At 38.6% G+C, this 27,994-nt stretch overlaps 1 protein-coding gene across 6 annotated transcripts in view; it reads left to right on the top strand.

Annotated features, from left to right (window-relative positions):
- The window catches only part of Rap1gds1 (Rap1 GTPase-GDP dissociation stimulator 1), a 126,398-nt gene extending 104,998 nt beyond the window's left edge, over positions 1-21,400 (top strand). For all 6 annotated transcript variants that reach the window (XM_021261098.2, XM_087215810.1, XM_004848101.4 and 3 more), the window contains 3 exons: positions 12,055-12,181; positions 15,462-15,590; positions 19,523-21,400. In XM_021261098.2, coding sequence (XP_021116757.1) covers positions 12,055-12,181; positions 15,462-15,590; positions 19,523-19,650 — 384 coding nt within the window. In that variant the 3' untranslated portion in view covers positions 19,651-21,400. The remainder of the gene's footprint in view (positions 1-12,054; positions 12,182-15,461; positions 15,591-19,522) is intronic.
- The last annotated feature ends 6,594 nt before the right edge of the window (positions 21,401-27,994 follow it).

Below are 27,994 nucleotides of genomic sequence, written 5' to 3'. Positions count from 1 at the left end.
CACTAGATACAAATTTGTTACATTCCTATAACTCTGTAACCAACTGTCATGAATCACAGCTCTCTACTTGTCATTTCTTCATAGAATTTTGGTTTATCGTCCATTTCGTCCAGTTTGGGTTTGTTGTCAGCACACTGATAGTCTTGAGATTGGGAAAGATTTTAAGACTAGCAACTCCCCAAAGCCTCACATTTCTACAGTCCCCTTTCAGTTTTGCAAAATATAATTATTGGTTCTTTGGGGCATTAACCAACCAAGGTAATGCAAGAATTTAATCATCTTTAATTTCATTACTGGGAATGGATCTAAAGTTCAGACTTGAAAGTTATTTCAAAGATCTTGTTCCAAATTATTATGCACGTAAGGCCATGCCATGCCTCAGACAAAGCCCCGTAGTTGATCTTAATGCCAGGTTGCAGGCTACTTGGGACCTACACTGTCCTCTAATGACAGCCTCCACCTGCAAGGAATTTTCATTTCACAAGCCTACCACTTGGCCAGATGTTTTCTGTACATTATGGCTTTGAGAAACCACCAGTTTGAATCCTTGTACTACTGCTTAATAGCAATATGACCTTGTGTGTTTTGAATTATTTTATTATTTTAACTGTACAAATTTTTATGAGGTAAAGTTTGATACACAGTATACACTGTGTAATGATAAAATTAGGGTAGATAACATTTCTATCTCCTTTAAACATATTAAAATTTTGATTAACCTAGTAGCTATATGTATTTATGGGGTAAAGGGTGATATTTCACTACATGTATATAATTACATGGTAATAAAATGAGGATAATTAATGTTTCTTTTTCTCTTTTTTTTTTTTTTTGAAACCTTCCAGCTCCTTACTTGTAGTTATTCATAAAATATACGACAGAGAATTGTGAACTATGATCCTGCTGTGCTATAGAACATCAGAACTTAATATTTCTAACTAGGTACCTTCTTATACAGTCTCCTACTATTCCTCCCCCCCCCACCCCTCCAACTCTTCCCAGCTTCTAGTAATCACTAATACATTCTGATTGACTTTTTTAAACATTAACATATGAGAGAGACCACATGATATTTGTCATTCTCTAACTTACTTAACATTGACCTTCAGTTCCATCTATTTTGCTGCACATGATAGTATATCATTCTTTTTATGGCTAAATAATATTCCATTTTGAATATATATCATGTTTTCTTTATCCATTCATCCACTGATGAATATCTATGTTGGTTCCCTATTATAACTATTGTAAATAGTTCAGCAGCAAACCTGAACACATAAGGTAGGTGACTCTTTTTATGCTGATACATTTCCTTTGTATATTTATGTATCCAGATCACATGGTATGTCTATTTATAGTTTCTTAAGCAACCTCAAAAGTGTTCTCTGTGATGGCAATACTAATTTACACTCCTACTAGCAGTGGATGAGAATTCCCTTTTTTCCACATCCCTACTAATGTTTGTTATTTTAATAACTGTTCTAACTGGGGTGGAATGGTCTCTCATTGTAGTTTTGACTTGCATTTCCCTTGCTAATGAAGTTGAGCATTCTTTGGTAAATTTGTTGGCCATTTGAATTTCTTCATTAGAGAAGTATGTATTCATATTCTTTGTCCATTTTTAATTGAAGTTTTTTCCCTATATTTTCTTCCAGTAGTTTTATTTTTTTTGTCTTTGATCCATTTTGAGATGGTATAGGGCAGTGGTGGTGAACATATGGCACACATGCTGCAGCAGGGCTGTATGTTATCACTAAAAGCTCTAAAAGTTTTACCATCACTGTTACAGGATAAGAGTTAGGAATCAAGTTTCAGCCTTCTGCATGTGGATATCTAGTTCTTCCAGCACCATTTATTGAAGAGACTACCCTTCTTAGTTTTTTGGACACTCTTGTCAAGAATTGGCTGGCTATAAATGCATGGAATTACTTCTAGGTACTCTTTCTGATTCCATTGGTCTATTTACCTGTTTTTTATGCTACCACCCTGCTTTCTTCCTCTTTTACAAAGCCCTTTGCTAATCTCATTGGTTTGAGGGCCCACAGCCAGGTCATTAGCCCAGCTATGGGCTGGCAGAGTAGTTAGAGTTAACTAGCCTTTCCAAGACTGGGCAGTGTCCCCTGCCTCTTAAGAATGGGAGTCCCCTCTGCTGAACACAGATTCAGCAGAAAACAGATTGACTACCCTGCTTCTCTTCCCAAGTGGAAGATGGTGCAGTTCCTTCAGAATGTGGTCTACAAAGTACTGGGTGAAGAAGGGCTGTGGGGTCACACCTGTCAGTAATGTCCCATTTCATCATAGCCTTTTTTTCCCCGCTTCACTGTAGTATCTGTATCATTTAAGTTGCTGCCTGTGGTAGCAGCCATACTACAGATACTGAGTGAAAGCAACAGTCCTTTCTGGTTCATCTCTCTACATCTCTTCATTTGCTTCTTCTGTTAAAGGGTGGATGTACCAAAATTTGATAACAGTATTTGTGAGGAGCTGTAGGCAGCTCACCTACCACTTTCACCTGGCCTTCTCCTTGCCTAAAAAGCCACATCTTGGGGGATCTACCTCCAGCCTTGTGGTACTGCTCTTGACCTTTAGGGGTTTGATGTTTAGCAGTTTAAATTTTGAGTATGAAAGTTCATAAGATCTCAGTTCAAGAAGATCCTTGGGAGGTAGTCATGAACTTCTCTAAAGGTTTCAGAGATTCTTATGTTTAGCATTGATGTTCCAGTTTTTGTGTTCCACTTTTCCAGTTGAACTTCAGGTTTGCACTTTGGCTACCTTGCATTGTTTCTGTGGTGGCTGCCACTGTACACCTACCCCACTGGCGCTTCCATGACGAACAGGCCCTTGAGCTGTCATGCACCAACCCCTCATGGAACAGAGCACCCCCAGCTTGCAGGATTGTAGTTCATAGGACTGCAACCATGTTTGTGCCACCCATGTTCAATTCTTTTTTTTTTTTGTATTCTTTTATTGGTACATTGTAGGTATACAACACAATTACATTTCTCATTGGGAATTGTACCTTTACATGATGCATCTTTGTTCTTGTTTTTTTCCCCATTCCTAGCCCTCCCTTCACCCCCTCCACCCTTCCCTATTTACAAAGACTTTATTTCTATTTTTTCCATTTCTCATCATTTCTCCTTTCCCTTCTTTCCTTTCCCTTGCCCCTCCCACTACCCCTACCCCTTTGGACCTTTTCTTCCCATTTTACATTATCAATTATTCATTCTAATCATTGGTACATTTTAGGTATACAATTTAATGACATTCATCATTAGAAATTTGCACCTTTACATAGTCTCTCTTGGTTCTTATTTTTCACCCTTGCCCAGCCCTCCCTTCAACCCCTCCATTCCTCCCTATTTACAAAGATTTTGTTCCTATTTTTCCATTTTCTCATATTAATCCCATTCCCTTCTATCCTTTCCCCTAGCCCTCCCACTTCCTTCCCCTTTGCCCCTTTTCTTCCTATTTCACATTACCTATTATACATTTAGTCCTTATTTACACTTTCAGTTTCTCACACCAGAGAAGCTATTCAGTATTTACATGTGTGTCCTATTTATTTCACTTAAGACTGTTGCCTCAATGTGCATCCACTTAGCTATAAATGTCTCTAATTTCTCATTTTTTAGGGCTGAGTAGTACTCCATTTTATAAAAAAACCACATTTTCTTTATCCAGTCTCCAGTTGATGGACATTTGGGCTGTTTCCAAGTTTTAGCTATTACAAACTGCACTGCTATGAACATGGGTGCACATATATCACTGTGGTATGATTCTTTTAATTCTTTGGGGAAGATCCCCAGCAGTGGAATAGCGGGGTCAAATGGGACTTCCAGTCCTAGTTCTTTGAGGTATCTCCATACTGATTTCCACAGTGCTTGCACCAGTCTACACTCCCACCAGCAGTGGAGCAGGGTTCCTCTTTCCCCACAGCCCCGCCAGCATTTGTTATTGGTTGCTTTCATGATAGCAGCCATTCTTTCTGGAGTGAAGTGGACTCTCAGCGTTGTTTTCATTTGCACCTCTCGAATGACCAGTGATGTTGAACATTTTTTCATGTATTTATTTGCTATTTCTACTTCGTTGTGTGAGAAATGTCTGTTCATTTCAGATGTCCATTTTTGGATTGGGTCTTTAAATTTGGGAGGCCTGATCTTTTTAAGTTCTTTATAGATTTGAGATAGTAGACCTTTGTCTGAGGAAGAGCAGGTGAAGATTTTTTTCCCACATTGTGGGTTGTCTCTTCACAATGCTGGTGGTTTCTCTTGCTGTGCAGAAGCCTTTTAATAAGAAGAGATCCCATTTGTTGATTGTTTGTGCTAGTTCACGGGCAACTGAGGTTTTGTTCAGAAAATCTTTTCCTACACCGATGTCTTCAAGGGTTCTACCTAACCTCTGTTCCAACTGGTTCAGAGTTTCTATTTTAATACTTAGATCTTTAATCCATTTAGATTTTAGTTTAGTGCATGGTGAGAGATACAGGTCTAGTTTTAATCTTTGGCAAGTTGAAGCCCAATTTTTCCAGCACCATTTATTAAAGAGGCTATCTTTCCTCCAGTGAGGGTGTTTGGCTCCTTTGTCAAAGATGAGATGGCTGAGTGTGTCTGGCGTTGTTTCTGCATCTTCTGATCTGTTCCACTGGTCCTCAGGTCTGTTTCTTTGCCAGTCCCATGCTGTTTTTATCACAGTAGCTTTGTAGTAGAGTTGCAGCTTGGGGATTGTGATACCCCCTGCCGTGTCTCTGTTACCTAGAATTGCTTTTGCTATTCTGGGTCTCTTGTTCCAAATGAATTTTTGGATTGTTTTCTCGAGGTCTATGAAGTATGCTGCTGGGATCTCAATTGGAATTGCATTAAATCTGTATAGCAGTTTTGGAAGTATGGCCATTTTCACTATGTTAATCCTTCCTACCCAGGGACAGGGGATGTCTGTCCATTTTCTGATATCATCTTCAATCTCTCTTTTCAGAGTGCCATAGTTTTCAGAGAAGAGGTCTTTGATTTCTTTCACTAGGATGATTCCTAGCTATTTCAGTTTTTTGGATGCTATTGTGAAAGGAATTATTTACCGTATTTCTCTCTCAGTGAGTCTGTCATTGGTGTAGAGGAAAGCTATTGATTTTTGTGTGTTGACCTTGTAACCAGCTACTTGACTGAATTTGGTTATTAAGTCTAGAAGACTTTTGATGGAGTTCTTGGGGTCTTCTATATAGAGTATCATGTCATCTGCAAATAATGACAATTTGGCTTCTTCATTTCCTGTCTTTATTCCTTTTATTTCTTTCTGTTGTCTAATTGCCATGGCTAATGTTTCCAGAACTGTATTGAACAAGAGTGGTGATAGTGGACATCCTTGTCTTATTCCTGATTTTAGTGTGAAGGATTTCAGTTTGTGACCATTTAGTATGATATTGGCTGTTGGTTTTTCATAGATGGCTTCTATCAGTTTGAGGTAGAGACCATCTATTCCAATTTTTTTAGGGTTTTTATCATAAATGCATGTTGGATTTTGTGAAATGCTTTTTCTGCATCGATGGAGATAATCATATGGTTTTGTCCTTGGCTCTATTGATATAGTGTAATTACATTGATTGATTTGTGTATATTGAACCATCCCTGCGTCCCTGGGATGAATCCCACTTGATCAGGGTGTATGATCTTCTTGATGATCTTCTGCATTCTGTTTGCCATTATCTTATTAAGGATTTTTGCATCTATGTTCATTAGAGAGATTGGCCTATAGTTCTCCTTTTTGGTTGTGTCTTTCTCTGCTTTGGGGATCAAGGTGATGCTTGCTTCCAGGAATGAATTTGGGAGTATTGCTTCCCTTTCAATTTCATTGAAGAGTTTAAACAGTAGTGGCAGCAGTTCCTCTCTAAATGTCTTGTAGAATTCAGCAGTGAAGCCATCAGGGCCTGGGCTTTTCTTAGTTGATAAGTTTTTAATTACATTTTCAATTTCATTGGTTGATATTGGGTTGTTCAGAATTTTTAGGTCTTCTTGGTTCAACTTTGGTAATTCATGTGTATCTAGGAATCTGTCCATTTCTTCTGTGTTGTCCATCTTATTGGCATATAGGTTCTGGAGTAGGTATTGATGATCCTCTGGATTTCTGCTGGGTCTGTTGTCATTTCACCCTTTTCATTCCTAATTGCATGGATTTGGGCCTTTTCTTTCCTTTTTCTGACAAGGTTGGCTAAAAGTTTGTCAATTTTGTTGATTCTTTTGAAGAACCAGCTCTTGGCTTCATTAATTTTTTGTATCGTTCTCTTAGTCTCCATTGCATTGATTTCTCCTCTGATCTTTATAATTTCCTCCCTTGTATGAGCTTTGGGGTTGTCCTGCTCTTCTTTTACTAGAAGCTTGAGGTTCAGCATCAGGTTTTTTAATTGGGCTCGTTCTGTTTTCCTAATATGCGTATTCACTGCTATGAATTTCCCAAATAAGACTGCTTTCATTGTGTCCCATAGATTCCGATATGTTGTATTGTCATTGTCATTTAATTGAAGGAACTGTCTGATTTCTTCTTTAATTTCCTCTGTGACCCATTGGCTATTCAGAAATGTGTTGTTCAATTTCCACCTGTTTATGAAAGTTTTTGAGTTTCTTTTGCTATGGATCTCCAGCTTCATTGCACTATGGTCTGATAATATACAGGGGATAACTTCAATTTCTTTCCACTTACTTAAACATGTTCTATACGTGAGTATGTGTTCTGTTTTGAAGAATTACCCATGTGCAGCTGAGAAGAATGTGTATTCTGATTTTTTGGGGGTGGCAGACTCTGTAAACATCTGTTAAATTCATTTGTTCAAGAGTTCGATTGAGTTCTTGTATTTCATTGCTTATTTTTTGTCTAGTTGATCTATCTATTTGTGACAGTGGGGTGTTGAGGTCCCCCACTATAATTGTATTAGTGCATATATGACTTTTCATGTCTGTTAATATTTGTTTTATATAGTTGTGTGCACTAGTGTTTGGTGCATAGATATTTATGATTGTCATCTCTTCCTCTTGGATTCTTCCCTTTACAAGGATGTTGTGTCCTTTTTTTGTCTCTCTTAATCATTGTTGGTTGGAAATCTACTTGATCTGCCAAGAGGATAGCTACTCCTGCTTTTTTTCGGGTTCCTGTCGCATGGAGTATTGTTTTCCACCCTTTAACTTTCAGTCTATGAGTTTCCTTTTGAATTAAGTGTGTTTCTTGTATGCAGCATATTGTTGGATTTTGCTTCTTGACCCATTCTGCCAGTCTATTTCTTTTGATTGGTGAATTGAGACCATTAACATTGATGGTTATAACTGAAACGTATTGACTTGTCATTGCCATGACTTTTTCTTTTTGTTGGGTTCTCCCCCTTTACATTTAATTTCTTGTCATGCCAGATGGGTTCATTCTGCTTTGCTTCCTGGGGTTGTGATCCTCAATGTCTCTTCCTAGGATATTGTGTAAAATTTTTTGGAGTGCTGGTTTTGTATTCACGAAGTTCCTAAGGTGCTCTTTGTCATGAAAGTATCTTACTTCTCCATCCATTTTGAAAGATAGTTTTGCAGGGTACATCAATCTGGGTTGGAGGCTGTTTTCTTTTAGGGCTTGGAATATGTCACTCCAAGCTCTTCTTGCCTTGATGGTTTGTGTTGAGAAGTCTGCTGTGATTCTGATGGGCTTTCCTTTGTATGTGATTTGTTTCTTTTCTCTGACTGCTTGGAGAACTTTGTTCTTCTGTTGTGTTTCTGGAATCTTAACAATTATATGCCTATGTGTAGATTTTTTTTGATCAAGGCTATTTGGAGTCCTATATGCCTCACTTATCTGTATGTCAAGCTCTTTTCCCCTACTTGGGAAGTTTTCTGCCATTATTTCTGTGAAGAGATTTTTTATGTCATCTGCACTCTCTCCTGTTTCTTCATTGAGCCCAATCAGTTTTATGTTATTCTTCTCTGCATCATCTAGCAGCTGCTGCATTGATTTCTCATGTTCCCTTAGAATTTTGAAGCAATTTTTCTTTTCCTGGTCACTAATTGCAATCTTATCTTCTATATCTGAAATTCTGTCCTCACATTGGCTCATTCTGCTGTGTAGACTTTCAATGGAGTTTTTCATGTCCTGGAAATCTATTTGTATCTGTTTTATGGATTCCATTTGATTCTTATGTTGGGACTCCATCATGTTCCTTAGCTCCTCTCTAGATTTATTAATCATGTCTTTCTTGCACTAGGGGCACAATTTCTCCTGTTATCTGAGAAATTATTTCTGATTTCATTTTTTCCAGATCCCCTTTTGTTGCCAGTGTTCAGTGGGTCCAGGTGGTTGAGTATCAGAGTGTTCCATCTCATTTCCCTTTGGGGCTGCTGTAGGTGATCTGGAAGTCTGGTTTGAGACTTATTTACGTGTTTTCTCATTTCGACTGGGACGGGGGGCTGTTAGCATCTGCATGGATTACCTCCTCTGAGCTGGATGAGGTGGGACAGGGGCCGGGAGCAGGTAGGGATGGTGACCCAAAAGCTCTTTCCTGTGGGCTGAGAGCAGCAGGAGGAATGGTGGCCGGGAAGCCCCTTCCTCTGAACCAGGAGCAGTGGGATGGTGGCTCAGAAGCCCTTCCCTCTGGGCCGGGAGTGGTGGGAGGGATGGTGGCCTGGAACCCCCTTCCTCTGGGCCAGAAGCAGCGGGACAGAAGGTAGCCCAAAAGCCCTTTCCTCTGGGCTGGGAGCAGCGGGAGGGATGGTAACTGGGACGCCCCGTCCTCTGGACCAGGAGCAGTGGGAGGATGGCTCAGAAGCCCCTACCTCTGGGGCGGGAACAGCGGGACTCGGTACCTTGGTCTGGTGGTCTGGTGTCCTCTGCGTCTTTGTAGTATGGAACCAGGTGGCTGCCTGTCTGCAGCACGGTGATTCGGTGTCTTCTGTGTGACTCAGGACCTGGGTGGGGCGTGCACAGACCTTCCTGTGTGCAGTGGGCTGATTCGGCGTATTCTGTGGGACTGGGGACCTCAGTAGGGCATGGGCAGACCTGCCAGTCTGCAGCGGGCTGATTCGGCGTGTTCTGTGCGACCCCGTGTTCAATTCTTAAACTTTGAAGATCACATTCCTTTTAAAATCACCCTGAATTCTCTTTTAAAATTCAGCTGTTCAAAGTCTACACTAACTCACGATGTTTCACACTCCTTAGTCATCTCACCCATATGCAGAATATTCCTGTTATGTGCCTTTAGGTAAATACAGCTTCCCTTGAAAGTGTCCTGGGCTAGCTAACTAGATGTTTGCAGCTGCAGATAGCAAAAACAGGAAATAAAATAAGTTTTACTTTACACTAGGACTATAAAATCTCTGCCTATGAAGTTGGTACTTTTCTTTACCCTTTAAGAATATAAATTCTTCTTCAGTTATTAAGCTAAAAACCCACTTAAACATAGTTATTTGCTCATTCATCCAAGAAACATTTATTTAAATCCCATATTGAGAGGACTTTGATGATACAATAGGGAAAAAAAATTTTAGGTGACTCAGTGGTTATGCCAACTTTGTCTTAATTAATTGATGATCTCAAGTCCAGAACTATCTTAGAATATTCTGTTGTAATCCACCCCTTATTATATATTATATAGCTTTTAACAAAGTCTTGAACTAAGCTTGTTTCAGTAATCAGGAACAAGTTGACCAAACTGACCAAATTATTAGCATAGGTCATTTGCTTTGGTTTTATATATACCAATACTGTTTCAAACTTTGTAAAACATCTACAACTTTCTAGAGACTTTGCTGACATATCCACATCTAGGACTTCCTAAAAAACTTCGATTATATATATATCTACAGCTTACTTATTGTAAATTAAATGGTCTAACAGAAGCTAAAATGATCCCTGGATTCACTTTTGAAGTTTATTTAAATTACTTGTAATTTACCAGATGAACTTTCTTGCTCTATGAACTGGTGAAGAACTCTGTTTTTCACTTTTTTAAAAATATGTTGAAGGTAAAATATAACTTGAAAATATATTCATAGGTCCTCTTCACATCACATTAACTAACTGGCCATGCAAGGCAATATGAATTTTAGTGCCAATACTTTTCCATTGGCCACAAGTTAATTAGAACAAGGACCTCGTCACCATACTTAGAGGATTTGAACCTTGGTTTTACCCTTAATCACTCACTGTAGGTTAATCTGAGATTCAACTTCTTCATCCATAAACTGGAGACAATATTTAGCTCATGAGATTTTTCTGCAGAATAAAAGTGAACTAATATCTGTAAGCTTCCCAATACAATGTCCAGCATAAAATTGTTCTCCAGAGGGTAGCCATCAGTATTACTCTTCTCCATCATATCACACAAGTACAATACTTTTATTTCTTTTATTTCCCATATTCGTCAGAGAAATTGAAATAGTTGGAGAGAGGACAGGTATTTTAAGAGAAAATATTCAAATATGTTCTGGGAATAGCAATGAAAAACAAGCTATGCTTGGATTTAAAGGAGGGACTATTCATTTCTGATGTACAAACTTCCTTCGTCCATTCCCTGCTCTTCTACTACAGTGGACTTTCAGGGTGAATTGAACAATAGAGGATGAAATGACAGTCCAAGGACCTTTCCTGTGCATCCATAATGTCTTATGTTCTTTATACAGTAAGATATTTTGTGACTTTTATAAAATAATTTTAAGAATTATATATCAGATTGAAATAAACTGTCACCAGGTAAGCAGTGAATCAGGTTAGAAAAGGGTTTAAAAGACAGTTTCTTACTTTTCTAAGAAGTTAATGGGAAAAGACTTAATAAATGCCAGAACTCAGTTATCATAAACACTCAATTCTTAGACTCCACTGATTTCACTAAAGTTTGAGCTCAAAGCAAAGATATTTTCTGTAAATCTTAAAATACACATAAGATGGAAGCATAAAAGAAATTCTTTTTCAAATACTTATCAACTTAATTTGAAAAATATTTATAATTACAGTTACTTTTGTACCATTGAAACTAGTTTAAACAGGGTATTTCTTATAATATCTAGAGCTTCACATTACTAAAAGTAGCAAAAATTTAATAAAGATATTACTTTTAAAGTTTTCTAAATTTGAAAATTCCCTCTAAATCATATTTAATCTGAGTTCTATGTTAACAAAACCCTCAATGGAGTAAAAACAGTATGGTTACTGGAAATGTTTGGGTGTTTTATTTTGTTTTTTCAATCTAACTTTTTCATGATATCCTTATATGTGCCTTCTGTATAATAACTTTATCAGTTGTATACTTACATCATTCCAGTGGCACAGATGAAGTCACAGAGATAATAGAGACTTAGTGGTTTTCGTAAAGTCAGTGTTAGTGCTGGGATTCATTTAGCCCAAGCTCACTATCTCTTCTGCTCAGAGGGCAACGCTGGTCAGCATGAGAAACGGGGGTAGAAAGAGAATTTGGATTGAAGTTCTGCTCAGTCCTTTGGCATGCAATCCAGTTCTCATATTTATCAGAGTGAACCAAGGGGCAAAAGGTACTTTTAAAAGTACGGTTTATAAAAACTGTACCCAGAGCATCTGGCACTCTCATAAAAATGTTAGAACTTTTTTGTTTGTTTGTTTGTAATTCTAAGTCTCTTCTTTTGTTGACCCTCAGGTAGGTCAATATTCAGGGCAGTGGTGCTTTTATTTCTTTGCCTTTGATAGCTGTTAGGCCTCTCTTACTCCAAATGAATTGCAGTGGTCTTTTTCACTTACACAGTGTAAGTTGTCATCTTTTTTGTTTGGTTGGGATTTTTTTGTTTTTATGGTACCGGGGATTGAACTCGGGACCTTGCACTTGCAAGACAAGCTGTGGAACCACTGAGCTAAATCCCCAGCCCAGTTGTCATCTTTTGATGAATTTATTTAAAGGTAAAAGCCTTTTCCTTTCTTTCTGTGAAGAAAAAACTTATGGTTAAAATGTAATGATTGATACTGGACACTGTCACAAAACCACTCAACCTAACAATGAATTGACTGATTATAATGCAGTTTCTTTGTATTTAGAATTAAATTTTATGATTCTGTGATATTTATTTATTGTAGGATGTAATTAAAGCCATTGTACAGAGTGGTGGCATCAAGCATCTAGTTACCATGGCAACTAGTGAACATGTAATAATGCAGAATGAAGCCCTTGTTGCTTTGGCATTAATAGCAGCTTTAGAATTGGGTAAGTACTTCAGTGACAAACTTATTTTCTACTATTTTTAATCTTGGATGGAGGAAGCATAAGAGATGTGAAGTCAGATGTTGAATAGAAACATTCAGTGGAAGCAATGTGTTGGTATTTCTGTCATCTTATATAGGTTGTTACCATAGTTATTTATTTTGGTTGTCCTTTTGGTAACATTTTAGGACAGTGCTTCAAGATTGGTCTAACTTATAAGTATTATCTAAGGTTATAGCTACTTAGAGAATATGGAAAATATTTTCAGCAGCCCTCATGGAAAATACTTGAGATAAAATTCCCTACTCCTTCTGTGACTGAGATTTTTTTCCTTTAGTCCCTATTGGTTCTACTAACTCTCTCCTGGTAATCTTCTCTATCACTATGGTTTCTATTGCTTTGTAGTATTGCCCTCACTCTAAATTTTCATCTTCTTTGTATTTGATATTTAGAACTCCCCAAAAGAAGAGTCTAAATGATTGTATTAGTTTCTTTCTAGCATACAGCTCACCTATGGGCAGAATTCTCCCTGAGAAGCTGGCTCATATATACCTACTGTATGGGTAGCAACCTTTGGCTCAGGAACCAATCCTGATACAGTGCATTAGAGCCATGTAGCCCATAGTTAAGGCCTATGGCTGCTTTACTCACAGGAAGACTATGGACTTAGTAGGTATATTCTGTGAAGTTCAAGGCCAGCTGGGGAAATACTGTTAACTCATCACCTCTTAATCCCTTCTGATAATTTATATCTGTTATTCTCACACTGAGGTAAGCAGACCCACCCATTCCAGTCTCAGGAAGGAGAAACAAAACACACATACACAAACATGGTGTCTCTTCCTCCAGTGTGATTTACTCCAGTTTTAAGTATAAAAACATTGTTTTCATCTTTGTAAAGGGCTTTAAATGTTTAAGCAATTCATAATTATTTTTAAAAATTATAGCCATGTTATATATGGGATGTAAAATTGCTTGGGTTTTAAAGATAACATACAGGACTTCAGGAACATTTATTTATGCTTACTCTCAGAGATTTTTTTCTATGGTTAAGGACACTTTGGAGGTCCTCACTTAGTGTCACATGGTTTAAGTGGATATATGAGTCTATATAAAAGTCCAGACACCTTTGAGTGGAGAGGCCTCAAAAAGGGTTGGAGTCAGTGAGTCCATGTCATGTCAAACTGGGCAAATGACCTATCAGCTCAAAGTGATGGAGCATTTAAAGATATCTTTGATTACTGAGCATAGGATGAATCTGGTTTTGTACCCTAAGTAATAACTTCCAAACAAGCTGCAGTTTCATTAGCTTCCTGATAGCTGAGCAGTTGCTTGGTTCTTTATGGTCACCTTAACCATAGAACTATGTAAATACATGCCATATTTCTATTGTTACCTACTTTGTCTTGGGTTCTTTAAGCCTGAGATACAACACATAACATGCTTTGAAAACTGTAACGAGTCTTGTATCCTTACAAGATGTTAGACTTATTAAGAAAGTATTATAAATATTTGTATATAGTATTAAAATCACATTTTAAAGACTTTCTCTTTAAAACATAGTTTCATGTGCAGTTGGAATAAGGGGCCTTTGTTACCATAGCCCATATCTTCAACTCTGCCTCTAATCCCAGAAATCTCTAACCTGCCTTTCATTACTAAAGTTGTCATTTAAAGAAGGTTACAAATTAGATGATAAATTATGTTACTTTTGGGGAGTTGTTCTGTTTTCCTGCTGCATAATTCCAAGAGTCATCTAATTTTTTGTGTTTATCAGTAGTTCATGCCTTTGTGTAGAATTTCGTGGTATTTATGTACTGGTTTGTTTAACTAGCCACCATCTGGGCTAATTCCAGTTTGGGGCTTTAAAAATTAAAAAGCTGCTATGAATATTTGAGAACAGGTAGGTCTTTGTATGAACATAAGTGATCATCTTTTTGGATAAATGGTGTGAATAATTCCTGGGTCATATGGTAGCTACATGTTTAGTTTTTAAAGAAACTGTCAAATTCTTACAAATGGGTGTACCATTTTACATTCCCACCAACACTAAATGAATGGTCCCGTTTTCTCTTCATCTTCACCAGTATTTTATATTGTCACTATTTTTTTAGCTGTTCTGAGAGCTACTTTGCGATCTTTTTGTGGTTTTAATTACCATTTCCTTAATGGCTAATGAAACTGAACATTTTTTAATGCACTTATGTGCCATATATATTCTTTGGTGAAATTCCTATGAATGTCTTTTGCCCATTTTCTAATTTGTCTTTTTTTTGGTGCTGGGGATCGAACTTGGGACCTTGTGCTTGCAAAGCAGGCAGCAGAACAACTGAGCTAAATCCCCAGCCCTCTAGTTTGTCTTTTAACTGTTGAGTCTTGAGAATTCTTTATTCTAAAATAGTTTTGCATTTTATATGTAAGTCTATGATCCATTTTGAGTTAATATCTAATATCTGGATGAGCTATAATTAGGTCAGGGTTCTTGTGGGGTCAGTGCACATCCAAGCTGTGGGTGTCTAATTCCTCTAGCTAGCACTGTTTTTTTGGAAAAGCTGTCTTTACTCTATTGAGTTTGTACCATTATCAAAATCAGTTGAGCATATATGTATGGGTCTATTTCTGTGTTCTCTTTTCAGTTTCTTTGATCTGTGTATTTCTCTATTTCTTCATCAGTAATACCACACTATTTGGTTACTATACGCCTTAGTATTGGGTAGAAAGTTTTCTTCCACTTTATTCTTCTTTTTCAAGATTGTTTTAGGCATGCTAAGGCCTGAGGTTTTCCATATAAATTTTAATAATAAGTATGTCTTTTCAGTGGAAAATCTTTATGGGATTTTAATTCCACTGAGTTCTCAATTGTTAAAATACATACTGAGGGCCAGGGATTAAGGTCAGTGGTTCAAGTGCCTGCAAGGTGTGCAAGGTCCTGAGTTCGATCCCTGGTACCAAAAAAAAAAAACATACTGAAATATATGTGGAAGAAATTAAATGATTTATATATAGGATTTCCTCCAAAAATTTGGGAGAGTGATGAGAGTAAGTGGATGAAACAAGATTGGTCATGATGATGGAGATAGTAAACAGAATGTTTTAGTGTTGCTAACCCTAAACTCTAGAAATGTCTACTGAAATCTAGTTGTCTATTCTTTTCAGAGTGTGAATTTGATATTATCTCTTGGTTTCTTTTAGAGGATTTCACCTAAGTTTCTAGAAATGGTTAGCCTGATAGTACTGTGTTTACCCACAGTAAATATAGCTTAAACTTTGTTTCATATCCTAGGCACAGCTGAGAAAGATCTAGAAAGTGCTAAGCTTGTACAGATTTTACACAGACTGCTAGCAGATGAAAGAAGTGCTCCTGAAATAAAATACAATTCCATGGTCCTGACCTGTGCCCTTATGGGATCTGGTAAGTGTGTCTTCATCATGTCATGTCCATGAATATACCATTGATGTCAAATATTAAACAAAAAGCAATACTAAATGCTGACTTTGTATTTAAAAGGCATTAGAAATTAACTTAGGGGGGCCAGGGATGCACCACACCTGCCTGGCAAGCTCAAGGTCCTGAGTTTGATCCCTGGTTCCACACACAAAAAAAGGCAAAAGTCAAATTCTTAATTGTAAGTTTCAATAACCCCAAAATGTTGTTTTATATAAAGAGCAAATTCTTATTTTTTTATGGTATACCACCAGCAAAGGAATTTGTTCAAGAAATCATTGGTATATATACTGTACATGAACTTTATATAAGATTTTATTTGCTGTTGCATAAAGTGCTGTATTATAATGCCTACTAGACTCTGTTGGTTGGGAGTGGTATCAAGCTTGCTATAATTTCGCTGGTTTTCTGACTGTCTGTTGAAAAGAAGAGGGGTGTTGTAGTCTCCAGCTATAATTACAGATTTGTGTTTTTTTCCTTATTTCCATGTTTTTTTCTTCACATATTTTTCCAGTCTGTTGTTAGGTACATGCAGCATTAGGATTGCTGTGCCTTCTTGGTGGATTTTAACCCTCCTATAATATCCTTTGTCTCTGATTATTTTCCTTGCTCTGAAGTCTACTTTATCTGACATTAACATGACTCCTAAGGGCCAGGGATTTAGCTCAGTGGTTCCGCCGTCTGCCTCACAAGCACAAAGTCCTGAGTTCAATCCCTGGTCCAAAACATATAGCTACTCCTTTCTTCTGAAGACCATTTACATTCTTTTTCCACTCTTTAGTTTCAACACTATATAGTTAGAGTTGAAGTGTCTCATAGACAGTATATAATAGAGTCATGTTTTATAATCTACTGTACCGAGGCCATTTATTTGATGTTTTTAGACCATTTACATTTAATGTAATGATAATGTTATGACTTAGGCCAGTTTTGTTTTTGTTTTCTAGTCTATTCTTGTTTCTCTGTTTTCTTTTTTTTTCTGTGGGTTGCTTGAAGGTTTTTACTCCATTTACTGACTGATATTTATATGGTCTCAAATATTTCTTCTATATTTAAAACTAAATTAGACAGTGTTATAATTTTTGTTTCACCTATCAGAATTTAAAATACTCTTTAAGAAAAGTACTGTATTTACCCACTTTTAAAATTAGTTTTTTGTTTTCACTATTTAAAATCATTCCTTACCTATTTAGAGAATTCCCATTATTTGGGGTGTGTTAGCTACACATTCTCTTAGTTTTCCCTCCTTTGAGAATGTCATATTTTGCTTCACTCCTGAAAAATATTTTCCCTGAATAGGATTCTGGGTTCACAGTTCTGTACTTTCTGTTCTTGAAAAAATGTTGTGCCATTTTCCTCTGTCCTTTTCTGGTATCCATAGTTTTTGATGAGAAGTCCACTGTGTTCCTATTTGTTATTTTCCCCCCAGAGGGTAACATACCATTTCTGTCTCTCCAGACTTTTATCTTCATCATTAATTCTCAGAAGTTTGACTGCAATGTGCCCTAGTTTTTGACGAGGGACAGAAACCGTGTTTGAAGTTTTCCCAGATTCTTGAATCTATAGATTGGGAAGTTTTTAGCCATTCTTTCTTCAGCTGCTTTCTAGTCCAGCCCATTTCTCATCTCATACTAGGTCTCTGATGACACAAACGTGAGCTCTCCGGCCGTAGTCCTGCAGATCCTGCAGGCTTTACCTTTTTTTTTTCCTCTCCCTAATTTATTTTTTTCTCTGTTGTTCAGAATAGTTTCTGTTGTTCTATCTTAAAGCTCACTGATTATTTCCTCTGTCCCCTCCATTCCAATGTTGAACCTGTTGAGTTTATTTTAGTTATCATTGTAAAGTAATTATTGTTTGAGTTCTAAGATTTCCATTTGCTTCTTCCTTGTTTCCTTGCTGAGACTTTCTAGTTTTTTCATTTGTTTTCAGCATGGCCTTAGTTGTTTGTTGAAGCACTTTTTAATTGCAGTCAAAATACACGAAATATGGCATCTGCTATTTTAACCATTTTTAGGTGTGCAGCAGTGGCATTAAGTACATCATGTTGCTATGCGACCATCACTACCGTATTCACCAGACCTTTTTTATCTTCCCAAACTCTGTCCATTGAGCAATAACTTCCCATTTATTTATCCCTACCCCACCTCTTGGCTGCCACAACTCTGTTTTCTGTCTCTATGAATTTTAACTGTTCTAGGCACTTCATGTAAGTGAAATAAAATAGTTGTCCTTCTGTATTTGGCTTATTGCACTCAGCACATATATTTAAGTCTCATGAGTAGTGTAGCACATGTCAGAATTTCATTTCTTTTTTAAGGCTTAGTATTTCATTGTATGGGTATATCACATTTTGCTCATGGACATTTGGGTTGTTTACACCTTTTTGGCTTACTTATGAATAATGCTGCTGTGAACATTGGTATAAAAATCTCTCTTCAAGTCCATGCTTTCGTTTTCTTTTGTTTATATACCCAGAAGTGGAATTACTGGATCATGTAGTGATTTGTATTTAATTTTTTAAGGAACTGCCATACAGTGGCTGAGTCATGTAACATTTCCACCAGTATTGCACATGGGTTCCAGTTTCTCAGCATCCTCACCACCACTTGTTGCTTACTTTTGTTTTCTGATAATCTAAATAAATGCATGTGGGATAGTATTTTACTATTATTTTTATTCATATTTTATTTTGATTAGCAATATTGGGGACCTTTTCATGTGCTCACTCATTTATAAATCTTTTTATGGAAAAATGTACACTCAAATCATTTGCCCATTTTTTAAATTCAGTTTTTTGTGGGGTTTTTTGGTTACTCTGTTAATGTTCTTTAATGCACAGTTTTTATTTTGATGAAATCCATTTTTTCTTTTGTTGCTTATACGTTTGGTGTCATACCCAAGAAATCATTGCTAAATCTACTGTCATGAAGTTTGAATTTATTTTGGTATATAGTGTAAGGTAAGAGTGCAGTTTAATTTTCTTGCATATGCATATTCAGTTTCCTCAACACGATTTGTTGAAAAGTTAGTCCTTTCTACTTTTATTGGTCTGAGTACCTTCATTGAAATCTTCAGCCACAAATGTGAGGATTGATTTCTGGGCTCCTTATTGGTCTGTATGTCTGTTTTTATGCCAGTGCTACATTCTTTTGATTATTGCAGCTTTATAGTAGATAAAGACTTACAAGAGACCTACAATTTTATTCTTATTCAATGTTGTTTTGTAGATTTGGAGTCCTTTGAGATTCCGTATGAATTTAAGGATGAATTTTTCTCCTTCTACTAAAAATGTTCAGTTTTAGGTGTCATTCACTTCCAAATAAACATGTCAGTTTGAGCTGTGCTGATTAAATATTAGATTAAACTATTGGGCCTCATTATTTGTAATAGTTTCTTAGAATCTTAGCAGGAATCCTATATTTTCCTATAATTAAGGTTAAATGGAGCAAGAAAGTGCAAAAGAAGAGGATAGGAAATCTGAAAGGGAGCCCAGTATCACAGAAATTTGTCTCATTTTCCACAAAATTAATTTGAAATAGATCTTAAAAATTTTGCAGTAAATGATTAGACTAGATGTTTGAACTGGGGATAGGGTTAAGTTGTGTATTATTGAACCTTGAAATTATACAGTGAGCTGCATGTAATCATAGCCAATTACCTGAGTAAACCTTAGACTGTAGAACTTATTTTATCTTTTTTAAATTAAGTATAATTTTCTCTGATATATTACATTTTTTATGAAGATATTATTGTGCTACTGCTATGACTTTTTCTAGAATTGTTCCTAGTTTTATACCTCCATATCATCAAAAGACACATTTTGGGTTTGTTTTAGGTAGATAATACAGTAAGATTAGAACTTCCTAACATAAACTTGTTATCTTGTGTCTGTCTTCCAGAATCTCTACACAAAGAAGTTCAGGATTTGGCCTTTCTAGATGTTGTATCCAAACTTCGCAGTCATGAGAACAAAAGCGTTGCCCAACAGGCCTCTCTCACAGAGCAGAGACTTACAGTGGAAAGCTGAGAACTGCCCTTCCTGACACACAGCTCTTCCCAACTCTGACTCCTTGCTGTCCTCCATCCAGCTGCCTCTTCAACTCCATTCTCTACCACATCACTTGTGCATGCGTGTAATGTTCTAATATCAACTGAAGAACTGCTATAGGTACCTGCCTAATAAGATTTCTGAACCCATAGTTAGTGTGAACACAACTGTCCAAACAAGTCTCTACCCATAACTGTTCTCTTGTATTCCTGTTGCTTGAGTTACATTAAGTAGAATGTGCATGTTGTAGTCCTATGATGATGTAAACTTGATACTACATAATGATTTCCTCCTCACATATGGTAAACTACTTAATAATGTACTGGTAAATTGAAACAATGCAGCAGAAGCTATCTGTCTAGGTGAAGTTGAATAGTAAAAGTAGCTCCATTTTTGGTGCTTGGAAAGCACAGTGACCAGAAAATCTATGGCTGCTCATTCATTAGTCTTGCCTACTAATATCAATCCCATGGTACCTAGCATTGAATGAAATTCCATTGCTCCCACTCTTTACCCTATTGTTCCCCTTTTTTCCTAAGTATACAAACTATTGAAACTGCCACAAACTTGGCAAGACTTCATGAGGTTTCTGATTCTATATTTAATTGACAGGTCATCAGTAGCCCAATGTTGAAAACATTTGTAGTTTTCAGTGTGATTAGAACTAAAGGGGTTAAAGAATCCCTATCACGCTATAGCATTTGGGGTTTTCCCTATATTTTAGATTCTGATATATGTGTAATTTCACCTCAGAACTTCCTCTCTCTGTTAATCAGCATTGTCCGGCACTTGTCTTTAAAAGTCATTTGGCTTTTCTTTTTGTTCCAAGGATTGAACTCAGTACCTTTTGCTTGCGAGGCAGGCAGCAGAACCACAGAGCTAAATCCCCAGCCCTTGGCATTTATTTTTAACTGAGTATTGTTCATTGGGAAATGAATTTTTTGTTTTTATCATTCAGATTGAAAGCAAGAAATTTCATCTTTCATAGTCTACATCTTACATTAGTAGGACATAGGAGGAAAGATGAAGAAATAAGCTTGCCAGTACTAAAGAAGGGAAGGCAGGTTCTAAAAGCCATAGTAGCCAGTCCAGTACATTCTGCAGAGAGCCTTGTACCAATCACTGTTGGAGTTTCTCACCCACACTCCCACTGAGAACTGTGCTAATCTTATAGTCTAGAAGAAAGCCAAGATTCAAGATGAGAAGAGCCCCCTTGGCCAAATACAGTGTACCCTTCACTGCCACTACCACCACAAAATGGATTTTTAGAGCTTTGAACACAGTCTTTGTGAATTTATCAAACATCCCTGGGACCCACTTGAGTTCACTCCAGTACCCAAGTTTGACCACTACTAGCCTAGCAGGCAGGGAGGGCTGTGTTCCAGAAGGACTGAAGAGGAGTAGAATGGGCCACCAAGGAGGCATCAGAGCCCTTTCCTCTCCGGTGTGAGATCCCACACACCCTGTCATGAGGTGATCTGAGTTGGAGTTTTGACTCTTAAACGCATAAATGAAGACAGTTAAAACCCAGTCTTTTGACTGTTTCCTTTGATGCCCGAATAAGGGGCTATTGTGAGTGCTTATGCGAAACTTACTGTGAGAGTTATTTTATTGTCTTTTTCCTGGGCTGGATAGTGGACTATATTTTGTTAGGTTTTGAAAGACATCTGTAATGTTGCTGAATAGACTGTCCATATTAATAACTTAATAAATAGTATATCAAACTATAGTGGCATCAACTGATTTCTTTTTGTGTTTCATCTGTATTTCCAGCTCCTTGAACAGATCATTGTTGGTGCTCCATATGTGTTGAGTGAATGAATGAATTCTTACTTCCATGAAATTTCCAGATTGCTTGAACTACTTCCAGATAGACTAATTGATAAGAGAATTTGAGATTTTAGATAGTCTGTGGCTTCCGATAAATATTTGCTTAATAGTGGGTCTATACTTTCACATTAAACAAAAATCTTTACAACCAAAATATCCTTAAATCATAGATTTGAAGAAGTCATCATCTCGGCCAGCTGCCAGCGGTCAGTTCGTTGATATGCTAGGAGCTCCCATTTTCAGTAAAACCAAGTTCAGTCTACAGGAGGATCAGAAGGCAGTGCCCTTAAGGTGTCAGGGTCACCAGATGAGGTGGGGCACTGCTAAGCATGGCAGCTAGTAGAATACAGCCACACTGCCCATTATCATGTACCGCTACTACCACATCTTATTTCTAGAAGCCACAATTAAATTAATTTGCTACCCATGATGAGTACATTTTAAGGGAGACAGGAGGAGCAAGCAGCAGAGTGAAGCTCTCACTGTCCCTGAGTTGGGAGGAAGAGACATGAATGAGGTGTAATAAATCCCCTTCCCTCAGTTCCACTTGCATCTTGGAACCTTGCTGACCACCTGCCCAGAGTAGCACATTGCTGTGCTCTCAGAGAAAGTGACAAAACATGGGCCCAGAATTCAGTATTTTGCTTGATCAGACTTTGAGCATACTGTGATAAGATGGAGATGTGGAACAAGACCTCAGTTTTACAATGATTTACTCATGAATGAAATATGTTGCCACTTTGTGTGCAAGCTTTAGTGTGAAGTGATCTGAAGAAGACTGCATGTGAAGAATTTTGTTTAAAATGCTCTTTGGTATCATTATGGACCTTATCCAACTCCACTGAACATACAAGGTGAAGATGTCTACATGTGAAGACATTTACTTAGATGATCATTACCTTTTATTTAACTGTTATTAGAATCAGTAAGCTTAAAAGCCACTCAGCTCTAGGGAACAAATAGCATTTGAGTTGTATAAGTATCTATCAAAAAGCACTTAATGATTAGGATAAATCAGCTGTAGCTAGGAAAGTTAAGGCATTTTTCACATGCAAATGTGATCTCTTCATGTATATATATATGAACATGCCATCTAGCTTCATTAACATGTTTTATAGGTGTATCTGACTGAAGTGTGATAACACTACTTTAAAAGTATGATACAGAGAAAAGTGTGATGTTTGGACACTGATCAGTAGTCACATCCTAGTTCTGTTACAAGTCGCCTGTATGGCATGGCCAAGTTGCTTACTCTGGGTTTTCATCAGTATTGCAAGCTTGATAATCCCTCTTTTCCAGGATTTTTGTGACAAAATTTTCAAAGGTTCAAGATAAGGCTGGACAAAATTGCGATATTTTATGGCCTAGACTGCACTCTCCTGTCCCTTCTGCAGGATTCCTACCTAGAAGAATTCAAAAAGCAACCATTGAATTGGAGACAGTGCGTCTTCTGATCAGCTGAGGAGCCCTTAGTAGGTTCTCCACAGAACTCATAACCCCTGGCTTTCTTCCTTGAGGCTGAAACAGCCAGCACTGAAGAGCAGACCCTGAGCATAGGTCCTCACCATAGCACTATCCCCGTAAAGTGGGAATGGTGAGAGTGGCTCAGTAGTACTTTTATTAACATTACTTACTACCAAGTCCATGTAAATAAAGTGGTAATATTAGGAACTCTCAGTATAAACAGAACTTCTACCAAACTCAGCTTTGTAGCTGTGGCCCCAGAGATTATAATCCAACTCTTCAAAATGGACAGTGTACACCTGCCTGCTATTTATAACAGATTGGAACTTAATATTGTGACAGCTCATTTATATACTGTATTCAAAGATATAATTCAACCAGATTTAAGCCAAGTAGGTCTGGTGCCTTTATGCCCTTAACCTGTGCTCCTTCTGTCCCTGGCTTTTCCTGTAGACTGGCGTTGCCCTCCTTAGGAGAAATGCTGAGCTCCCACTTGCTACGCAAAAAGAGGATCAGGCTGCCAACAGTGCTATTGTCTCACAGGCAGCTCATGTGATTTTGCTGGTCTCCAGTATTACCATTGCCACTTTCAAGGAGTAAGTAGGGTGCTAAGACATTAAAGTCAGTGCTCAGGTAGGAAATGAATTACTCCGTCACCATCTGAAAGCACACAGGCCTTTTCATTTCATCCCAGCCTCAGAGCATATTACTGGAATTTGTCCATGGCTCTAGATGCGTGATTTTCCTTAGAGGCATGTGTACTCTTTAATATGCTTAACCACACAGTTAAAACCACACTCAGTATGTGCAAAGCTTTGTAGTGTGCAGTGTTGGTCACATGTATAGGTAATTTCTGGTTTTAGGATTAGGTGAAAGTGAACTAGCAAGACTTTTTACCTTCCAGAAAATGTAAAGCCTAATTCTATCATATTTTGAAGTCTCTTAGTTTCAGGTTTGAGATTTTTTTTTTTTTGACAGAATTTTAAAGATTTTTGCTAGAGTTTATCTTAAAAAATGTTCAAAAAAAAAATGTTAAAGCCTTGACCCAGACTTAGTATATATTACTTTTTAGGTAACAATAGATCTTTTTAAAATCCACAATTTTGTGCCAGGGATTTAGATCAGCAGCATAGTACCTGCCTGGCAAGTGCGGGGTCCTAAATTCAATCCCCAGTACCAAAAAATAATAAATAAAAATAATCCATAATTTACGTAATTGAGAGACAGTACCACTACCCCAGTAGTTACATTGTCATTTGATTCCCAGGAACACTACAGAGTCCTGAAAGGAAGGACATTCTGGCTGTCCCCCAGCTTACTGACAGAACTGAGTTACAAAGTTACTTCGAATTTTATAACGAAATCTTTTACGTGGGCCTCCCTTTAGCCAATGCCTCTCCTCTCCTTTGGAAGGCAGCTGCCCTGTAAAGAAAGCCAGGCTTATGGGAGTGGGAAGAAGCCAGAGCCCCCCATGGGAGCAGTTCACCCTAACCTCAGGGATGCTTCCAGGTGCTGAGAACCAGCCGTCAGGCTGCTGTCCTTGACCTCTTTTCAGGGAGATCCAGCTCAGCCTCTTTTGCTTAGCTTCTCTGTTTCTAGCACAAGAATGGCAAACAAATACCTAAAATAATTTTGAACTTTTGAGAGAAGAGAAGAGTGAATAGTACTCTAAGATGATATAAAGACATGTAAATCATGTCCAACACAAGAAGAAATGGAGTCTCTGACAGGATGGGAGAGCAATGGGGAAGAAATACTAACCAGAGTAGCTCTTGACTGCAGACCCATCTCTGCAGACTTCAAAATATGATAGAATTAGTCTTTACATTTTCTTGAAGATAAAAAATCTAGCTAGTTCATTTTCACCAGATTTTAACTGGGGCCAACCAGCAGTAGACAGATGTCTTTGCCCCACCCCTCCTTTTGTAGATTTCCAGAATGTCACCCACTCCACCATTCCACTCCTGCAATTACTTCTTTTTTTATGCAGTTAAGAAAAATAAGGGGGAGTTGCTGATGAGTCACATTCTGGCTTTTTCACCCACACAACCTCATCCCTGCTCCCCAGCAGAAGTTAGAGGAGGTGACACAGCAGGGTGATCAAGTAGCTTCATGATATCCCAAAGTAATCACTATTAAATCCTGTTTTGGCAGGTATGGTGGTGCACACCTGTAATCCCAGCACTTGGGAGGCTGAGTCAGGAGGATTGCCACAAGTTTGAGGCCAGCCTGGGCTAAATAGTTCAAGGCCAGCCTGAACTATGTATCAAGACCATGTCTGAAAAAAAGAAAAAGAAATCCTGTTTTCCCTTCTCCCACTTCTTGCTTTCTTGTTCCCCTGTGAGATAATTGAGAAATACAGTGACTTCCTCTGAGCCAAAAGAAGTCCGAGCAAGCTGAGCACTGAAGACCGTCAAATGAAAGTGCTTTCCCGCCACTGTACAAGGAAGGGTTAACCAAGCATTTGTGTGTCTCATAACCTGATGCGAAAGTTCACAGGAAGTATGCTTGTTGCAGCTGTGGCTGGTGTCTGTTACAGAGTTCCAGACTGATGTACTGTCGGCTTTCCCTCAGCGCTTGCCCTGTGTGTAACATAGTTGATATTATGCCATGTGTAGGTACATCCTTCTCCCCACTTACACACCAAACATTTTTCACAGTACTATGAACTTATTTTTGTAAGCCTCATTTTAATGACTGCATATTCTTCAATCACATGAGTGTGCCATAACTTACTTTTTACCACACAGCTGGAAATGTAAGATACAGTTTTGAGTTTTGAAACCAAACCCAAAGGCTAAGTTAGCATTTTCAGATGCTAGAGCAGTTCCATAATAAAACCCAGCTGACCTGTCAGTCTCTCTACATTCTGCCCCCAATCCTAAACCCAAAGCTCCCCTCCTCATCCTCAGAAGTCCTTCCCTTATAGGGACAGAGACTCCCGTAGCCTCTTCACACCCTTCCTGGACACTCCTCATGTGGACCTCTGGACTCTGTTCCTGCCCACTCTTGCTCCTGGGCCTCCAGGGAGCCCATCACTTACACCCGCTGCCACTCATGCCACCTCTTTCCCATGGGTATCAATGTGAGTCCCTCAAAAAGAAGGGAGCAGAACGGATCTGCAGCACCCACAGAGCTGCTGGTCAGCTGCCTAGAGTCTGCTTGCTTCACTGCCAGCAACTCACCAAGCCTGTGAATCCCTGCTCTGACTTCTGTCAAGCTAATGAACCATCTGCAGACCCTGCTCATGTGGAGAGGGAACAGAGGGGGTCTTTTCTTTCACAAGAATCATCGTTTAATATCCTGTGACCTGGTCTACCCATTTCCCCTATAGACTAGAGATGTTATGGGGGCCTTTACCCATGTTTTGTTTGGCTCACAAGGTGTTTAAAGAAGAAGGAGGGGAGCAAGAGAGAAGGAGAAAAATTGGAGGAGGAGGGAATGTATAGCTATAAATATTTAAAATTTAAATGATTTTGCATAAAAATCTAGTTCTCTGACTTTTCTGTTAAAATAGAAAAATGTAGCCAGGCATGATGGCACAAGCTTGTAATCAGTACTCTAGGAGGCTGAGACAGGAGGATTGCAAGTTTGAACCCAGCCCGAGCAATTTAGTGACTTAGCAAGACCCTGCCTCAAGATGATGATGATGCTGGTGGTTGTGGTGGTGTTGGTGGCAGCTAGGGATGTTGCTCAGTGCAAAGGCCTGAAGACCATCTAGAGGCTGGACTTGTAGCTCAGTAGTACATCATACACTTAGCATGTGTGAAGCCCCAGGTTCAATCCTCAGCACCAAAAAAATTAAAAAAAGATGCAGCCCTAGCACATGGCCCTCTGCACAAATGTGCCCCTCCTGCTTTTTGGAATCTCCAACTCGTCCACATCTTGTGCTCACTTTAACCCCATAGTCCCTGGAAGCCTGGCAAATGTGAACGCGTAGACTCACGTGCACTTGTCTGCTTCCACGTCAGGAGTAAGGGGAGTGGATCTTTAGGGGCAAAGAAGCAGCACTATGGGAAAGGACGTGATGTCCAAACCTTTGACCTAAGTCATTTCCCTAGCATTGTTTTTATCCCTCCCAGGGACATCCTGAGGGCTGGTGACAGCTGCATTCTGACGAATGGCAGGAACACAGGTGGATAGCTGCAAGCCAGGCCCAAGCCTGTGTGCATCCATCCTCCCAATAGGAAGGAGCTGGTGCTGAGCCTACAGTCCCTCATAGGACTGGCAGAAATTTAGAAAATCCCTTAGCCAGGTCAGGAATGCAACCCTTCTCCTGAGATAAAGGGCAAACTGATCATCCTCTTTATGCCACAAGTCAGGAACTACCCTTCCTGCTAGCCCACACTTAACTGCACTCTGCTATTTTAGATCTCCCTTTGGAGAATTCCTACCACAGACTGCACCCACTGGCCTCCCAGAATAACATGAGCAACTCAGTTTCCTCCCTAGAGCCAACCCCAAGAACATGTCTCCTCATTTATAAAGGCTGCACTCCCAGTCAAGCCCAGAGTAAAGAGGAACACCTCACTCCTCAGCTTTTCAGGTACATTGTGCACCACAGGAGAGGATGCTTCCCCATCTTCACCAGGCTCCAGAAAAGCCAGGTAATTCACTATGCCACCAAGGATCACCTAGACTGGGAACCAAGACATGGCAATAGCACAGGAATAGTTGCCAAGCCTTGTTTCCTATAAGGGTGACCAACCCAGGCCCAAGGTAATGCCAGAACTCCTCGTAGCCCTGCCATCTATGAAGAGAGTTGAAAATACTTTTGTGGCAAATATTATGAGTTATTTACCCAATGTCTGGCTCCTCTATCTTTCTTACTGGCAGAACCCCAATTTTGTTCAGGAGAAAATGTAACATTCCAACTTTCCTGTTTCCCAAATTCGTGCTACTGTTGCAGAATTTAAAAGACTTGAGAGACCACTCACTGGGAAACAGGAGGATTTTATCTTAGATGAATACAGGCTCAGTGTATTCACATCCACAGGTTGAGCCCAGAACAAGGGAAAGGCCCCAGTTT

Source organism: Heterocephalus glaber, unplaced genomic scaffold, assembly GCF_053883595.1.
Source record: "Heterocephalus glaber isolate CG9 unplaced genomic scaffold, H.glaber_assembly_v1.0 deba00001454, whole genome shotgun sequence".
Classification (NCBI taxonomy): Eukaryota; Metazoa; Chordata; class Mammalia; order Rodentia; family Bathyergidae; genus Heterocephalus; species Heterocephalus glaber.
Note: the sequence above shows the minus strand (reverse complement) of the source record. Positions and strands in the feature narration are given on the sequence as shown.